The 16,640-nt window shown below is 43.8% G+C and overlaps 2 protein-coding genes across 3 annotated transcripts in view; one reads left to right on the forward strand and one right to left on the reverse strand.

The window, feature by feature from the left end:
* LOC132382985 (retinal cone rhodopsin-sensitive cGMP 3',5'-cyclic phosphodiesterase subunit gamma-like) overlaps window positions 1-7,659 on the forward strand; it is a 32,971-nt gene extending 25,312 nt beyond the window's left edge. The window contains exons 5-7 of the mRNA XM_059953637.1: window positions 2,429-2,591; window positions 5,440-5,480; window positions 6,995-7,659. Of these exons, the coding sequence (XP_059809620.1) occupies window positions 2,429-2,591; window positions 5,440-5,480; window positions 6,995-7,071 (281 nt within the window). The 3' untranslated portion in view covers window positions 7,072-7,659. The remainder of the gene's footprint in view (window positions 1-2,428; window positions 2,592-5,439; window positions 5,481-6,994) is intronic.
* Window positions 7,660-8,074: 415 nt separating this feature from the next.
* ccdc96 (coiled-coil domain containing 96) overlaps window positions 8,075-16,640 on the reverse strand; it is a 38,807-nt gene continuing 30,241 nt past the window's right edge. For both annotated transcript variants that reach the window (XM_059953636.1, XM_059953635.1), the window contains exons 10-12: window positions 12,303-12,515; window positions 10,381-10,518; window positions 8,075-8,418 (exon numbers count right to left, since the gene is read on the reverse strand). In XM_059953636.1, the coding sequence (XP_059809619.1) occupies window positions 8,164-8,418; window positions 10,381-10,518; window positions 12,303-12,515 (606 nt within the window). In that variant the 3' untranslated portion in view covers window positions 8,075-8,163. The remainder of the gene's footprint in view (window positions 8,419-10,380; window positions 10,519-12,302; window positions 12,516-16,640) is intronic.

Consider the following 16,640-nt stretch of genomic DNA (forward strand, 5'->3'; position numbering starts at 1 on the left):
CTCACACACACACACACACACACACACAATCGGGTTTAATAACTGGCATATGCTGTGAAATTTGTTGTTTTGCAGCAGCAGTACATTGTACTAAATAACGATAAAAAACTATCAAATTACAATAAAAAATACAGCAAATTTCGGTTAATTGGGGTGGCCGCTTATTTGGGACAACTCTTAAAGAACAAAAACTATTCAAGGAAATTGCCAGGACTCCCTTCATTTATTTAGGACACTCTGCTGCTGAATTGGGGCAGGAAACTGTTGCCGAACAGATTCTAACTAGTGTCAGTCACATGCACTTGTTTGGCCATTAGCCATTACACCGTGCTTCGAGCAGTTTTTAAATAGCATCAGTCACATGTGTTCGTGTTCAAAAAACTGTGATTTTGGACTCTGATTGTTGGTGAGAAATAAGCAATAAGACAATTCCGAATTGTTTTGCTTGCTGCAGTTTCAAGCATTTATACTTGGAGATGCCAGAAACAGCCAGGAGTGAAAAACTATGAAGAATTTGAAGATATCAATAAATCCTCTTGCATATTACAAAGAAAATGAAGATTTGGAGGTTGCAATTGTCAATAACATTGTATGAAGACAGCCCGATATCTACACTCAGAGTCTGAGCTGATTTTGATCATTGTATACACTGGGTGAATTCCTCTGTCAATAAACATTAGGAAATAATATAATTTTATAGTACTGTTGTACTATTGGATGGTGTTCTAATTTATTCTGTCTTTCATTCAAATATTTGAAAGTTAATCATTTTTCTTTTTTATACCTTTTTAATTATTTCGGCTAGTTGGAGCAGCCACTTAATTGAGCCAAATGTACTAGTCCTGATGTGTCCCAATTAACTGGACTCCACGGTATATACGTTAAATACAAATGAGAAGTGTAAAAAGAGAGCAGAAAAAAAGGTACTTGACTTTGTTATCTGTTCCTAAATCTGATGTCGGAGGGGAAGTTGTTGTTCCAAAATGTCGAATGTGTATCTTTAAGTTCATGTACCTCCTCCTTGATGGTAGCAATGAGAAGAGGGCATATCCTGCTTGATGGGTGTCCTTAATGATGGAGGCTATCTTTTTAAGGCATCATCTTTTGAGGATGCCCTTAAGGATGGGGGAGGCTAATGCCCATGATGACTCTGACTGAGTTGGCAACTTTCTGCAGCTATCTTCACTCCTATGCAGTTGATCCTCCATACTAGACAGTGATGCATCCAGTTAGAATGCTCTCTACGGTACATCCATAGAAACTTGAAAGAGTCCTTGGTGACATGCCAAGTTTCCTGAAACTCTTAATGAAATATAGCTGCTGTCATGCCTTCTTTGTAATATGTTGGGCCCAGGATAGATTTTCAGAGATGTTGATTCCCAGGAACTTGAAACTGCTCACCCTTTCCACTGCTGATCCCTCAATGAGCACTGGTGTGTGTTCCCTCAACTTACCATTCCTGGTGTGTGTTCCCTCAACCTCCCGTTCCTGAAGTTCACAGTCCATTCCTTGGTCTTACTGACATTGTGTTCAATGTCGCTGCTGTGACTCAACCGGCTGGTCCATCTCATTCCTGTATGCCTCCTCGTCACCATCTGAAATTCTAGTAAAAATTTCACTCTCTCTCCTTCGCTGCCTCTTCCTTACTGCCACCTCTTTCAGCTACCTTTTCTTCATCCCACACTCAAATTTCTGTTGTGGGTTTGGTGACTTTCGTTAGATTAGGTTACAGCAATCTTTGAATCTCTGGCTCATGATCTCTTCAAATGGAAAAGAAGCACTTGGGATGGCATCAAGATCCCTGAATCCATGCACTGGGGTCAGAAGAAATCTCTGTGTAGGTGAGCAGAATGAGTTCAACACCCCTCAAACTAATTACCCTTCAACCCTTTCAGGTATTTTCTGCCCCTCTGTAGGAGAGTCTGTTGGCCTCATCCAGCACCTTAGAACCCACAGAGTAGAGTGGACATAAGTCACCCTCGATTCTGAGGGAAAGAAGAAGGAGAAGGAGAGGAGAAGAAGAGGAAGAAGTAGAAGAAGAAGATGAGGAAGAAGAAAAAGAATTTAATTTTTCCACCATTTGCACTATTTCTTCAACTCTGGAATTTCCTGCCTGATCTGTTCTGCCTCCTTACTCTCTTTGCTCCTTCCTATCTCTCCTTACATGGACAAGATGGGTCTGCTTCTGTGCTGTACACTTCTATGGCTCTAAGAAGAAAACCAAAGGGGGCTTTCTACACTTGTCCAAACAGAGCAAATCTGGTAAATGAGAACCCAGGTATATACTGCACACTGCCACAATGGGAATAACTTTCTATTTACTCAGTTTTGCAGTTGTTATCCAGACTCAGGTAACTTGTCCCAAATTTGGGGAATTGGAGTTGGCCATCCCCTCTGCTCTAACTAGGATTTTCTTTCTCTCTTCCAGTGAGCTCTGTGGGAAGAATTTTCTGCCTCACCAGAATGAACTCCATCAGCGCGCCAACCAAAACAGCTGGAGGCCCCACATCCCCTAGGAAAGGACCGCCGAAGTTCAAACAACGAGCAACCCGACAGTTCAAGAGCAAACCCCCAAAGGCAGGCGTGAAAGGGTATGAACTAGAATCTTATATGTATATTAGAGCCTGGGCAAAGTTACGTTATGAGTTATGTGCAGTTTTCAGAATGCTCAAAGTCCAAAGTGATTTTTTTTATTATCTAAGTATATATATGTGTGTGTGTGTGTGTGTGTGTGTGTGTGTGTGTGTGTGTGTGCGCGCGTGTGTGCGTGAGTGTGTGTGTTTATTATCATATACGACTCTGAGGTTCATTTACTTGCAAGTATTTGCAGAGAAAAAAATACAATAAATCTTTACAAAAACTGTACATTAACAAACACCAGTGGCAAAAGAAGACAAACTTGAAAATTAAAATTAAAATAATACTGAAAACATGAGCGGCGGACAGTGTCCTTGAGTGTGTATAAAATCATAAAATCAGTTCAGAGGAACGGTGAATGAAGTAATCCATGCCAGTTCAGGAGTTTGGTGAGAACATGGATCTGCGCCTGGATGGTTTCCAGGGCACAGGCCTGGGCAGGGTTGTATGGGAGACTGGCAGTTGCCCTTGCTGCAAGTCTCCCCTCTCCACAGGGAAGGGCAAGGGCCGATACAGCTTTTGGCACCGGTGTCATCACAGAGCAATGTGTGGTTAAGTGCTTTGCACAACACACCATCTTAACTGAGGCTCGAACTAGATCACTAGACCAATGCCTTAACCGCTTGGCCACATGCCAGCTATAGGGTAATAACAGTTCCTAAATCTGGTTGTGTGGGACCTAAGGCTTCTGTACTTCCCGGCCAAATGGAGCAACACTAAAACACGGTCTTCACCTCATAGTGATCGGCAACATTCATTCTGTAGCCTCCCAGTAGTTAGACAGTCAGCTTCAGAATTTCCTTCCTCCATTCCCTGCATGTTGCCCATTCCGGTGTTCATTCTGCTATGTGCATGGCTGAATGTCTGTCCCTTTAACAAAGAAGCAGTCATACCCAAGTGTGTGTTGGCTCCATTATCTGTGCATGGTTTGTGAATGCTTGCTGAAGGCTGTGAACACTTACTGCTTGTTGACCTTGAACTAAATGCGAGGTCATTCGGACAAGCAGGGCAAAATGAGTCGGGGTGTGCTTAGAGAGGAGCCTGCATCTGATACCGTTCCTCGACACCGCTTCCATTGTCCTTCCTGGAGGGTGCGGTTTCAGGTTAAGGAGGTGCTACTAAAGCAACCTGGGTGATTTATAACCAACACACCCCTCAAGCATCAGGCTCTTAAACAAAAGGAGATAACTACACTCACTTGGCCGTCATTGAAATGCTCACGCAACCAATGGTCTCACTTTAAGGACTCTTTATCTCATTATCTCACTTATTGCTATTTATTTGTGTTCGCATTTTTTTTTATTTATTGACATACAGTTCAGAATAGGCCCTTCTGGCCCTTTGAGCCGTGCGACCCAGCAATGCCCTGATTTAACCCTACCCTAGTCACAGGATAATTTACTATTACCAATTAACCTACCCATCGGTATGTACTTGGACTGTGGGAGGAAACCGGAGCACTTGGAGGAAACACACGCAGTCATGGGGAGAACGTACAAACTCCTTACAGACAGCTGGGGCTCCTTACAGGTCACTGGGACTGTAACGTGTTGTGCTAACCACTATGCTACCCCAATTTGCACAGTTTGTTGTTATCTGCACTCTAGTTGATCTTTCATTGATTTTGTTATAGTTACTGTTCTATAGATTTGCTGAGTATGCCCACAGGAAAATGAATCTCAGGGTGGTATACAGTGACATATATTAATAATAATTTAACAATAATTATTAATAATAAATAGGTAGATAGATAGATAGATAAATAAATAAATGGTTATTAATAATAAAATTTACTTTGAACTTTTGAAGTTTGAATCACGCTGGTATAATTTGAGGAGATGAATTGCTTTGTCCTGGATTATGTTGACTTCTTTTGAATGTTGAAGCTGTACTCATACAAGCAGGTGGCAAGTATTCCATTGTACTCCTGATGTGCCTTGTGCTTGGTAGGATATCACGAGATGAGTCACCTGCTAAGAATTCCCACCTTTTAACCCCTGGATACCACTTCAGTAACTTAGGGAGACATAAGAGACTGCAAGAAGCTGGAATCAGGACCAAAAAAAAACAAACTGCAGGAGGAATTCAGCAGATCGACTGAATTCCTTCCCTTCCCTCCCTGCACACCCCACCCTTATGCTGCTTAACTCCAGCAATTTGTTTTAATTCAGTAACTTGACTATGCCGCTGAAACCCTGTGAGCTAGTGAAGTAATGATGAAAAGAGTCAGAAATGTGTAGACCAAGATTTAGTGTGTCCAGATGATGTAATTTTGACTACAGTTTTAACAACATTGTGAAATGACCTGCTAGAGCAAAAAGAGTCATGTTAATACTTTGTGTAAGACTTAGTTTTATAAGTGTCACCTCTTAGTTGGGATTAAAGAGTCATACAGCACGGGAACAGATCCCTTAGCCATTAAGTATGTGCTGATCATCAATTACTATTGGTTCAAAGGTTCATCTAATATCAGAGGACGTATACAGTATACAACCTGAAATTCATACTCTTCACAGAATTTGTGCTGATCATCAATTGCTGTTGGTATTGGTTTATTATTCTCTCCACAATCCCATTAACTCCCCCAGATCCTGTCACTTGTGTATACGCTAGGGGAACTTACAGCAGTGGGGTAAAAGGGTGCTTGATGTTCGGTGCAGATGCAGTGGCCCAAAGTGCCCGAGTCTGGACTCCATGATTCTGTCTTCCATTGGTCAACTATGATCGGAGTTTTCCTTTTGAGTTCCTGATATTCTGCTGACTTTTTGGGGGCGTCAGACATTGATTCTTGTTCTCCTGCAGGTTTGGCGATGATATCCCTGGGATGGAGGGACTCGGCACAGGTACGTGGGCAGATCATTCTTAGCCATTCTCTAACAACATCTGGAGTCTACACACACACGTATCACACGCGTACCCTCCATTGTTTAGTGGTGAACGAGGCTCTCCATGGTCAGACAAACTGCTGCTGCTTCAGCGTGACTAGCTGGCCAAGGCGCTGGTAAAAGACACAGTGCTTTAAAGAAAACTGATATGGATGCACTTTGGAAGGAAGGATGAGGAGATACAAGATTAATTATGTAGCACAGTTCTGAACAGTGTGCTGGAACAAAGGACCTAGATTGACTAAATGCATAAACCTTTGAAAGCTGGAGAATATGCTGTGCAAGTGGTCAAAAGACAAAGACCCTTCAACCCACAACCTACCCTAAATCAATTGAACCCTTCCTTCCTGCCTAGCCCTCCATTTTTCTATCATCCACATGCCAATCTAAAAGTTTTTAAATCTCTCTAGTATGTATATCTGCCTCTACCACCACCCCTGGCAGTGCATCCCACGCACCCACCATTTTTTGTGTAAAGATCATACCTCTGACAACCCCCATACTTTCCTCCAATCACCTGAAAGTTATACTCCCTCAAGTTAGCCATTTCTGTCCTGGGTAAAATTCTCTGGCTACCCACCAGATCTAAACCTCTTATTATCTTGTACATCTTTATCAAGTCACCTCTCATCCTCCTTCCCCCTAGCTCACTCAGACTATTCTCATAAGATATGCTCTGTAATCCAGGGAGCATCCTGATAAATTCTCCTCTGCACCCTCTCTAAAGCTTCTACATCCTTCCTATACATAGTTAGTAATACAGAGTGGAATATTGAACTTCCTAAACAACAGTCCAGAATATGAGAGCATCCAGCATAACCATAATTGTTTTGTACAAGGGTAGGAAACACACCATGAAAGACGAGGACTTTGGCATACGAGGGTAGGACACACATCATGAAAGGCGGGAGTGACTTTGGCGTACGAGGGTAGGACACACATCATGAAAGGCGGGGGTGACTTTGGCATACGAGGGTAGGACACACACCATGAAAAGCGAGGACTTTGGCATACGAGGGTAGGACACACACCATGGAAGTTGAGTGTTAGTGAGCAACAGAGGACCTTGGTATACAAGTGTAGGACCAACACTGTGAATGATGGTAAGTATTGAGGAACAGAGTGACCTCAGTGTACAAGGGTAGGGCACAGATGGTGAACAGGGAGGAGTATTGAGGAACAAAGGGACCTCAGCATTCTAGGGCAGGACACACACCATATTGAGCATTGACGTTGAGAGATACCTTGGTGAATGAATGGTAGGGAGTATCAAAGAAAAGGGGGACGTCAGTTTACAAGGGAAAGACTAACACCACAATTAGTAGGGAGTATTGAGGAATAGAGGGATTACAATATACAAGTGCAGGACACATACTCTGAATGGTGGGGTGCATGAGAAACAGAGGGGCCTCATAACAATTCTTGATTGTATCCATGGAAGGAATTTTGATTAATTCTCACTCTGCTTTCAGATATTACTGTGATTTGCCCCTGGGAAGCTTTCAGCCACTTGGAGCTTCACGAGCTGGCTCAATATGGAATCGTCTGACACAGGCAGGGAAATGCAGACCGAACTTCAGGGAGTAGCTGGTGTTTCTGCTGCAGCATTAATCCTAGTGAGGCGGAAGGAGCAGAGTTACTATTAGAATCCACTGTGTGCTGTACTTCACCATTACTGTTCACCATCTGAAGCCTGAACATTAATGTAGCTGTCAGTTTTCATACAACGACTGTGAAGGGCACTGTATAGTCACCATACATATTCATGGGTTTAATTGCTTTTGTGGATTTCTGGAAAGTTGTAAAGTTCTACTTTTTAGTACAGAATTTTGATTATTGCATTGGTCATTTTCTGTTCCATTCATTAAAAAGTCGGTTTGGATTCTCTCCAGGAGAAACGTGCGGAAAGATTTCGCCCAGCAACAAACACAAAATGCTGGAGGAACTCAATTGAGTTTCTAAAGTCCTGGTCTTGGCCCAAAACATCGGCTGTATTCTTTTTCATAGATGCTGCCTGGCCTGCCGAGATCCCCAGTCCTGACGAAGGGTCTCGGCCCAAAACATCGGCTGTACCCTTTTCTATAGATGATGCCTGGCCTGCTGAGTTCCTCCAGCATTTTGTGTGTGTTGCTCGGATTTCCAGCATCTGCAGATTTTCTCTTGTTTGTGAAAGGTTTCTCTCACACCTCCAAATGAATTCATTTAGCTGCCTAAGCTGTGTGAAATAGGAATGTCCACTAACATGTAGAGAATGAAAATGTTAAAAAAAAGATTTTAAACTTTTATTGTCTTTGAAGTGGACAAAAATTGGATCATGCAATGGATGAAGATCTGGTTTCCCCTTGGAAACCTGTCTGGAGCAACGGAAAGCCGGTTAGGCAGCATCCAAAGAGGGAAACGGACTGTAACTGGGCTTTTGAGCCGTCACTGACCCGCTGAATTCCTCCAGTTTTTTTTTGTGTTTTACCCCAAGTCTCGTTGGAACTAGTACTGTTGTACTCATTTCATGTCTTGCATTTCTGTAGGGAAAGCCTGCTTGTCACAACTAAGAATTCGGAGTAAAGTCAGAAACCATCTTATTTATTATTTATCATAACAGAATGCAGTGAAAATGCTCCTCTCCCTGCCTCCTGAGGGACACTCACTGAGCCTGTAACTGCCCCGTCTTTACCCACTCAATTTTCCTCTTGATTCCGTAGGAGTTGAGAGTTAAGTCAGTGTGGCGCCTCTTGAGCTCCTCCAGCTTGTGCCGCAGTCTCTCGCTGGCGTCCACATTGTCTTCGAGGTCACGAAGCAACAGCTTGTTGCAGAGCAAACCACACTCCTCCTTCAGCTTGACGTTGGCAGTCCGGACCCTGTCCCGTGCCTGCTTTGTCTTGGTCAAGATCTCCCTCTTCTGTAACAACACCAAATGGAAGCTGGGTTACACAATCAGAAATCCCAACGTGGAGGGAGACCATTCAGTCCATTGAGTCTGTGCCAATTCAATGTTAATTACCCACTGCACCCCGAGCACTCTCCTCAGCCCTTCACTTTCTTCTTTCAAAGACTTATCAATTTCTCTTTCAGATGTCACAATACGAACCTATTTCCTCCACCCAACCCCACAGAGTTTTATAGAAACAGCATTATCGTCATTGACATATGCAATGAAATGTGTTGCTTTGTGGGCAGTAGTACTGTTCAAGGCATAAAAATTACAACAAGCCATACAAATAAATAAATAATGCAAAGGACAAATAACGGAGAAGCATTCGTGGGCCATTCAGAAATCTGATAGAGGTGGGGAAGAAGCTGTTCCTAAGACTGAGTCTGGGTCTTCAGTCTACAATCACGATGCAGAAAGAACTTCACCTCACTTTACTTTTTGTACTTTCACAGAACATTTCATTCACTTTCATGCCAAAGGAATTAATTGGTTTCTCCCTCATGAACGGGAACGGTTTCTCTGCAAGAACTCTGTCTACAGGGTCAGGGACCTGATCTACATGGCTCACTTATGTCCGGCTTGGACAAAAGCCTTGCCAGCTGCTCCAGCTGTAGGATGGCCAACAGTTCCCTGGAATCACCATGGCAACTCCAGTTCCTCAAAAGTTGTCTGCCAGGCAGATCTGTGTAGGAGTCAAGAGGAACATCACAACACCACTGCAGATAGTCCAGTTCCCATGTCACACCTAATGTCACAATTGGAGACACTGGGATGGGTGAGATGCATGGACCATCTCAGGCATAAATCTGAATCCAGGCCTAAGGAGCAGAATTAGGCCATTCAACCAATTGTGTCTGCTCCATCATTTGATTATGGATGATTTATTTTCCCTCTTAACCCAATTCTTCTATTTCCTCCCTGTACCTTTTGATGCCCGTACTAATCAAGAACCACTCAACCTCCACTTTAAATATACCCAATGACCTGGCCTCCACAGCCATCTGTGCCAATGAATTCCACAGATTCACCATTCTCTGGCTAAAGAAATTACTCCTCTTCTCTGCTGTAAAGGGATGTCCTTCTATTCTGAGAATCTCCCCTCTAGTCCTAGACTCTCCCACTATTGGAAACATCCTCTTCATGTCTGCTTTATCTAGGCCTTTCAGTACTTGGTAGGTTTCAATAAGATCCCCCTCATTCTTCTAAACTCCAGTGAGTACAGGCTCAGGTCATCAAACACTCCTTAAGCATTAACCCTTTCATTTCCATGTACAGTATCAACCATATCCATTCTGAGCACAACACACAGCAATGGTGGACACAGGTCCAATACTGTATGACAATAGGGCACAGTTACTGGTAGATAAAGGCCTGTCATTGCGTAACATTGGGATGAAGTACTGCTGGGAATAGATCTGTACCTCTACACACAGAGGTACAGTGTTGGTGGTCTGGCACTTCGTAACACTGGGGTGCCGTATCACTGGTGGGAGCTGGTCTCTCACTGTATAACACTGGAGTACCGTACAGGTCTGTCACTGTATAACATTGGAGTACCGTACAGGTTTCTCAGTGTAATAACACTGGGATAGTGTAATAGAGGGCAGCTCTGTCACTGTATAACACGAGGGAGCAAAGATCCTCTAAATCACTAAAACCCTACATGACTCTGCTCCCGTTGTTTCTAGTACCTCTATGTTCTCCTTGCATCCATTCTCTCTCCAGTACCTGCCCTTTCCCTCAGCTTACTACACTCACACCTCCTACTTACCCATCCCTTCCAACCTATCCCACTTCCTGAACCCACTACAAAAGACTCTCCCTGCCTATGTCCCCTATCCTCAGCACACCTGCAGTCCTACTCTCTCCCTCCAGTGCTTGCTACCTCCAGCAACTTCCCTTCTCATCGCCACCCCCTATCAACATTACCTGTGCCACAGTGGCCTCAACCTCCCTGAGTTCGGTTTTCCTCTTCTCGTTCTCTTTCTCCACATACTCCAGCTTTTCCTTGGTGTGAGTCAGCACTTCAATGGTAGCTGCTATTTTCTTCTTCAATTTGGTGACTTCCTGTAAAATTAAACCAAGACTGTAAAATGAAAAGCAGGGACCTCATTTGTGCAAAACTTTGAACTTCAATGTCCTGCTGCTGTACAAATGTTTTCTTGTCTTATCTATCGTTATATTCTTCCATTGTATCTCTACTTTCAAGTAAGTCCTTACACCACAAGGATATTGGGAACTAGCATCCACTCATCACTCCAACCTCCAACCTTCTCTTTGGTTTTGGAGGCTTACCTGCCTCAATGACCCAGAGAGCTATGTTGGCTGGAGTCAGGGCTTTATCCTTTGGCTCTTGGTAGGGTCACCCATGCAAAACAGGTCAAAGGGTAGAGGTCAGACTGAGAGTGGTCCACCGGTCCTCCAGGTTTGGAGCTTCAGCTCAGGGCTAACAACCTCGGCTGGTAAAACAAAACCGTTACGGAAACAGCAATGAAGAATCCTTCCACATCTGAGTGTGACGGTATTCCTGAGTCTCCTCCAGGGAACTGCATGACTGACACTAGTGAAAACCAAGAGGAGGATACTGACATGTTGAAGGAAGCCCTGAACACTGCCCAAAATGGAGGATCTTCGTTACTGCCTTAAATGCCAGTGGCTAAACAGGCAGTAACATCACACATATATCACAAACGTTGATCTGTGGATAGTGATAGTCAATGAGCACCAAAACAGGCCCTTCGGCACAACTCACCCTTGACGTGATGCCCAGCACACTAATTCAATCAGCTCGTGCTTGGTCCTTCAATCTCTATGTGCTTATTGAGATGGCTCTTAAATCTAGATGGTGCCTGTGTCAACCAGTATTTCTGGCAGCTCATTCCAAAATGGCATCACCCTTTGCATGAGGAAGCTGTTCCTGATGTACTTGTCAAATTTCTCACCTCTGACCTTCAACCTATGCTCTCTCACTTTTAGTTCCCCTCCCTGGGAAGAAGTCTAAGTGAAGAAGCACTCTCTATGCTCCTCATGAACTTACATATCCCAAGCAGATCGCCACTCAATCTCCAATGTTTCAGAAAATAAAATCCTAGATTACGTAAACTCTCCTTGAAAGAAATAGAAATCAAGAAGTAGTTGGCTACAGATGCTCCAGAAGTTCCAACGTTTACAGTTCTGCTTATCACATTGCTGCTTCTACACTGGGAATTCCATCTCAAAGAAGTTCAGGTCCTCTTGCTGTTGGGATATCCCAGTGCTACAACTCAGAAACAGGCCCTTCAGCCCACCTAGTCTGTACCAAGCTATTATTCTGCCCAGTCCCATCTGAACCATAGAACCCCACCCATACTTTCCTTAAGTGTTGCAATGGAACCCATATCCACCAGTACTGCTGACTGCTTGTTCCACACTGTGAGTGAAGAAGTTCCCCCAAATCTTTCTCCTTTCACCCTTAACCTACAATTAGTTCTGGTGGTAAAAAAAAAGCCTGCTTGCATTAACTCTATCTATACCCCTTATAATTTTGTGTATCTCTGTCAAGTCTCCCTCATTCTCCTACGCTCCGGGGAATAAAGTCCTAACCTATTCAACCTTTCCTGATAACTCAGATCCTTAAGTCCCGGCAACATCCTTGTAAATTTTCTATATTTACAAAATACTGTAAATTCAGTATGACTCATTCCTCTCACCATTCAGGTTGAGCTAACCTGACATTTCAGTCCAGACAACTACTTGCAATGTTCATTTGGCATAATGTAACACTGTTGAACCAAATTATTGCAATAGTAACTTACATGGCCTATTTACGTAGTAAGTGTGATTACACTCTCTAGCTCTTTACCCCTGCTTACCTCAATACGTTCCTCAATCTTTTCACTGTAAGACTGGTTCTCGATTTTCAGCTGTTCATAGTCGATCAGATTTAGCCCACCTGCCAGTTCCTCCTTCGCCTTCAGTTGATGCTCATAATACTTCAGCTTATTCTTCATCCTGATAGTCAGGAACCGAATCTGCCTCAACTCCTTCTCCTTCTGCTCCTCGATATTCTGAAATTGTTCTAGTTCCTGCACGTACATGCCCACACACACACACACACACACAAAATAAGATAATGAGTTGTTTTGTTTTGTTTTAATTTATCTTTATTTGTGTTTTGAGTTGTATGTTTGGAACCAATGAATATAGTGCAATGGAGTGTACCCTTTACACTGTATTGAAACCAAGCCAGACTTGATTTGGGAGGCCATAGTATTGTCTCTGGACCTCCCACTGTTACAGTATGTGTTCCATTCCCAAACCCTAATATTTTGTGTTTGATTCACTAACAGATGTGCACACAGGTTCAGAGTTTCAAGAGCTGTGATTCTAAATGCTCTTGTGTTCATTTGCTGGCTACAAGTAAAGCATGTGGGAAGTTAATAGGAAAAGTTGGTAATCATTCTACAAATCCCAGAAGTAATTCCAAACTGCCAACGCGTCCATTTAGTGCCTTCTCACATCAGAGTGTTCCCGTTGAATTGGCTCGTCACTTCTACAAGTTTAAATTTGTTACCTAAGTACATATTTGTCACCATTTACAATCCTGAGATTCAGTTCCTTGCAGGCATTCATGTCAGTGAGATACAATAGAATCAATTAAAAACTAAACACAGATAATGACTGACAGGCAACCAATTGCAAAAGAAGACAAGCTGTTCAAATAAATAAATAAATAAATAAATAAATAAATAAATGGAGAAACACAGAGGTTATAGATAAATAAGTAAATATATAAATATATATATATATATATATATATATATATATATACATAAATAAATAATTTTTAGAAATATATATAAGCCTGATAGCAACAACTGTTCCTGAACTTGTTAGTGCGGGACTGAAGGCTCCCGTACTTCCTTCCCAATGGCAGCAGGAGGAAGAGAGCCTGGCCTGGGTAGTGAAGGCCCGGCCTGTGTAGTGAGAGTCTGGCCTGGGTAGTGAAGGCCCGGCCTGGGTAGTGAGGGCCTGGCCTGGGTAGTGAGAGTCTGGCCTGGGTAGTGAGGGCCCGGCCTGGGTAGTGAGGGCCCGGCCTGGGTAGTGAGAGCCTGGCCTGGGTTGTGAGGGCCCGGCCTGGGTAGTGAGGGCCTGGCCTGGGTAGTGAGAGCCTGGCCTGGGTAGTGAGAGCCTGGCCTGGGTAGTGAGAGTCTGGCCTGGGTAGTGAAGGCCCAGCCTGGGTAGTGAGGGCCCGGCCTGGGTAGTGAGAGTCTGGCCTGGGTAGTGAGGGCCCGGCCTGGGTAATGAGGGCCCGGCCTGGGTAGTCAGGGCCCAGCCTGGGTAGTGAGGGCCCAGCCTGGGTAGTGAGAGCCCTTGATGATGTCCGTGCTTTCACGTTTTGTGGATGTGCTCAGTGGTGGGGAGAGCTTTTCCTGTGATGGACTGGGCTGTAGCCACCATTTGTGTAGGATTCTTTTCGTGCAAATCTTTGTCTATAAAGCTCACTCCTGTCAAAATCCAGTAAGGGAGACATATCATCTAGTGCTCCTGGTGAGGGGGAAAGGGAGAGGCAGTTGGATAAGAAAATATGAATCCATTGCCCTTCTAATTCCAACCTGTGCTCCCTTTGAAAGTGGGAGTATGCATTCACCTTTACCACTATTCCGTTACGAAGGGAAGTTCACTCAACTCTTTAGTAGAATTAAACTAAAATCATATTTACTTTCCTCTAGCCCAGGGGTTCCCAACAGACAGACAGACAGACGTACTTTATTGATCCCGAGGGAAATTGGGTTTCGTTACAGCCGCACCAACGAAGAATAGTGAAGAAATATAGCAATATAAAACCATAAATAATTTAAAAATAATAAGTTTAATCATGCCAAGTGGAAATAAGTCCAGGACCAGCCTATTGGCTCAGGGTGTCTGACATTCCGAGGGAGGAGTTGTAAAGTTTGATGGCCACAGGTAGGAATGACTTCCTATGATGCTCAGTGTTGCATCTCAGTGGAATGAGTCACTGGCTGAATGTACTCTTGTGCCTAACCTGGGGTCCACAGACCACTCAGTTAATAGTATTAGTCTATGGCATAAAAAGGTTAGGAATCCTTGTCTCTCTCTATCTCCATTTCAATTATTCTGTCATTTGATTAACACTGCTCTGGTCCCCTTTCCCTCATTTGAGAATTTCTTAGTACCAAAACACCAATTTTTGCAGCAAAGACTGTAGTAGCCAGTCTGAGTACTGGCTCAGGGGGCTTGTGACAGTATGGGTGTGCAAACACAAACCTGCTGTTTTTAAAGTTTCACAGTCCACAAGAAAAAGCAAGTAGCTGTGGTGACAGTAAAGTGTCCTAAAGATCCACTTGATCATAGGAAACATGTATCTTTCCTTTCATATTGCAGATGGCAGGGTGGGGTGACTTCCTCAGACCTGACAGAATTACGCTGAGGAGTTCCAGGTCTGGGTGAAATTGCAGGTCTGAACGAGGTCCACACCCATGGATGCAGAGTTCAACTGTGTCCCCCTTATAGCCATCCATTAGTGTTTTTTGTTTAAGTATTGCAGACAGAAGGACCAACTGACAATGCAGGTTAGGTTAGTAATTTAAACCCATGCACACTCCAACAGGTTGGTCCATGGCCTCCTCAGCTACTGAGGTGAGACCACTCTCAGGTTGGAGGGGCATCACCTCGTATTCACTCGTTCCATTTAACATCAGAGAAATGTATGGCAATGCTCATCTCCGGGACAGCTTCTTCCACCAGGCCATCAGAATTATTAATTCACGCTGACACTACTGTATTTCTATGCTATATTGACTGTCCTGTTGTACATACTATTTATTACAAGTTACTATAAACTGCACATTGCACACTTAGACGGAGATGTAATGTAAAGATTTTTACTCCTCATGGATGTGAAGGATATAAGAAGTAAAGTCAATTCAATCCCTGAAGTTCTTGATCTTTGCAGACATCCATGGCCCCAGAGTGAGTGACAGATAAAACGTTATAACTTCAAAGCTGCCCCTACTACCCCCCACGCCCCCACACACAAGCAGCAGCCAAAGCAACGGCCCCCCCCACCCCCACCCACTTTTGCAAAAGAGCATTAGCACTGTCCACCTCTGACGTGTAGTCTCCAACCTTATGGCATGGCTTCTGGTTGTTTCTCCTCCCCCTCTCCCCCCAATTTCTCTCATCTTCCATTCCACATTATGGCTCCCCCTTCACCTCATCTCTTCTTACCTGCCTACCATTCCCTCTGGTGTCCCTCCTCCTTTCCTTTCTCCCAAGGTCCACTCCCCTTTTTCTATCAATTCCTTCTTGTTCAGCCCTTTGATTTTTGCCCCCATCACCTCCCAGCTTCTTAATTTAGCCCTCCCCACCCGCCTACCTCCCCGCTCACAGGGTTTCACCTAGCACTTTATAGCTTGTAATTCCTTCCCCTCCCCCATCAGCTTATTATGGCTGCTTCCCGCTTTCATTCCAGTCGTGATGAAGTGTCTCGGCCTGAAACATCAACTCTATTCCTTTCCATAGATGCTGCCTGACCAGTGGGGTCCTCCAGAATTTCACCTGTTATTCTTAATTTTCTGACCAAACCCTCAGCCAGATAGGTAGTAGAGTCTCATAAAATCTCTCCATCCTCTCTTCTAGAGACATTTAAAATCCACAGCCATTTCTGACTTCTGTTATTTCTGACTTCTGACTTTCCTAACTTCAATGGTGACGTTAACTTTTCACCTCAGTTTTTCAGTTTCAGACACCAAATTACATAACACTAGTTTACAGTAACTTGAAGCTTTGTGGACAAACATAACAAAATTATTTAAATTAGTCGACAAGAGAGACATTAACAGGAGAGCGACAGTTAATTTAGCTTCCAATCTAATAGCATAAACATTGATTTCTTGAACTTCCGGTAGTTGCCCCCCCCTTCCTCTCCTGCACCATACCCCATTCTCGTTTCCCTCTCTCACATTCTGTCCTTACTTGCCCATCATCTCCCTCTGATGCTCCTCCCTTCCCCATTCCGTGGTTTTCAGTCCTCCCACAACAGACTCCCTTTTCTTCAGCCCGTCAGCTCTTCTCAATTCTTTACTTCACCCCCTCTCCCTCTCCTGTTTTCACCTGCCACCTTGTCCCTCTTCCTCCTCCTACTCCTTACACTGACTTCTCCTTTCCTGTCCAGTCCTGATGAAGGG

The sequence above is a fragment of the Hypanus sabinus genome, chromosome 29 (genome assembly GCF_030144855.1).
Source record: "Hypanus sabinus isolate sHypSab1 chromosome 29, sHypSab1.hap1, whole genome shotgun sequence".
NCBI lineage: Eukaryota > Metazoa > Chordata > Chondrichthyes > Myliobatiformes > Dasyatidae > Hypanus > Hypanus sabinus.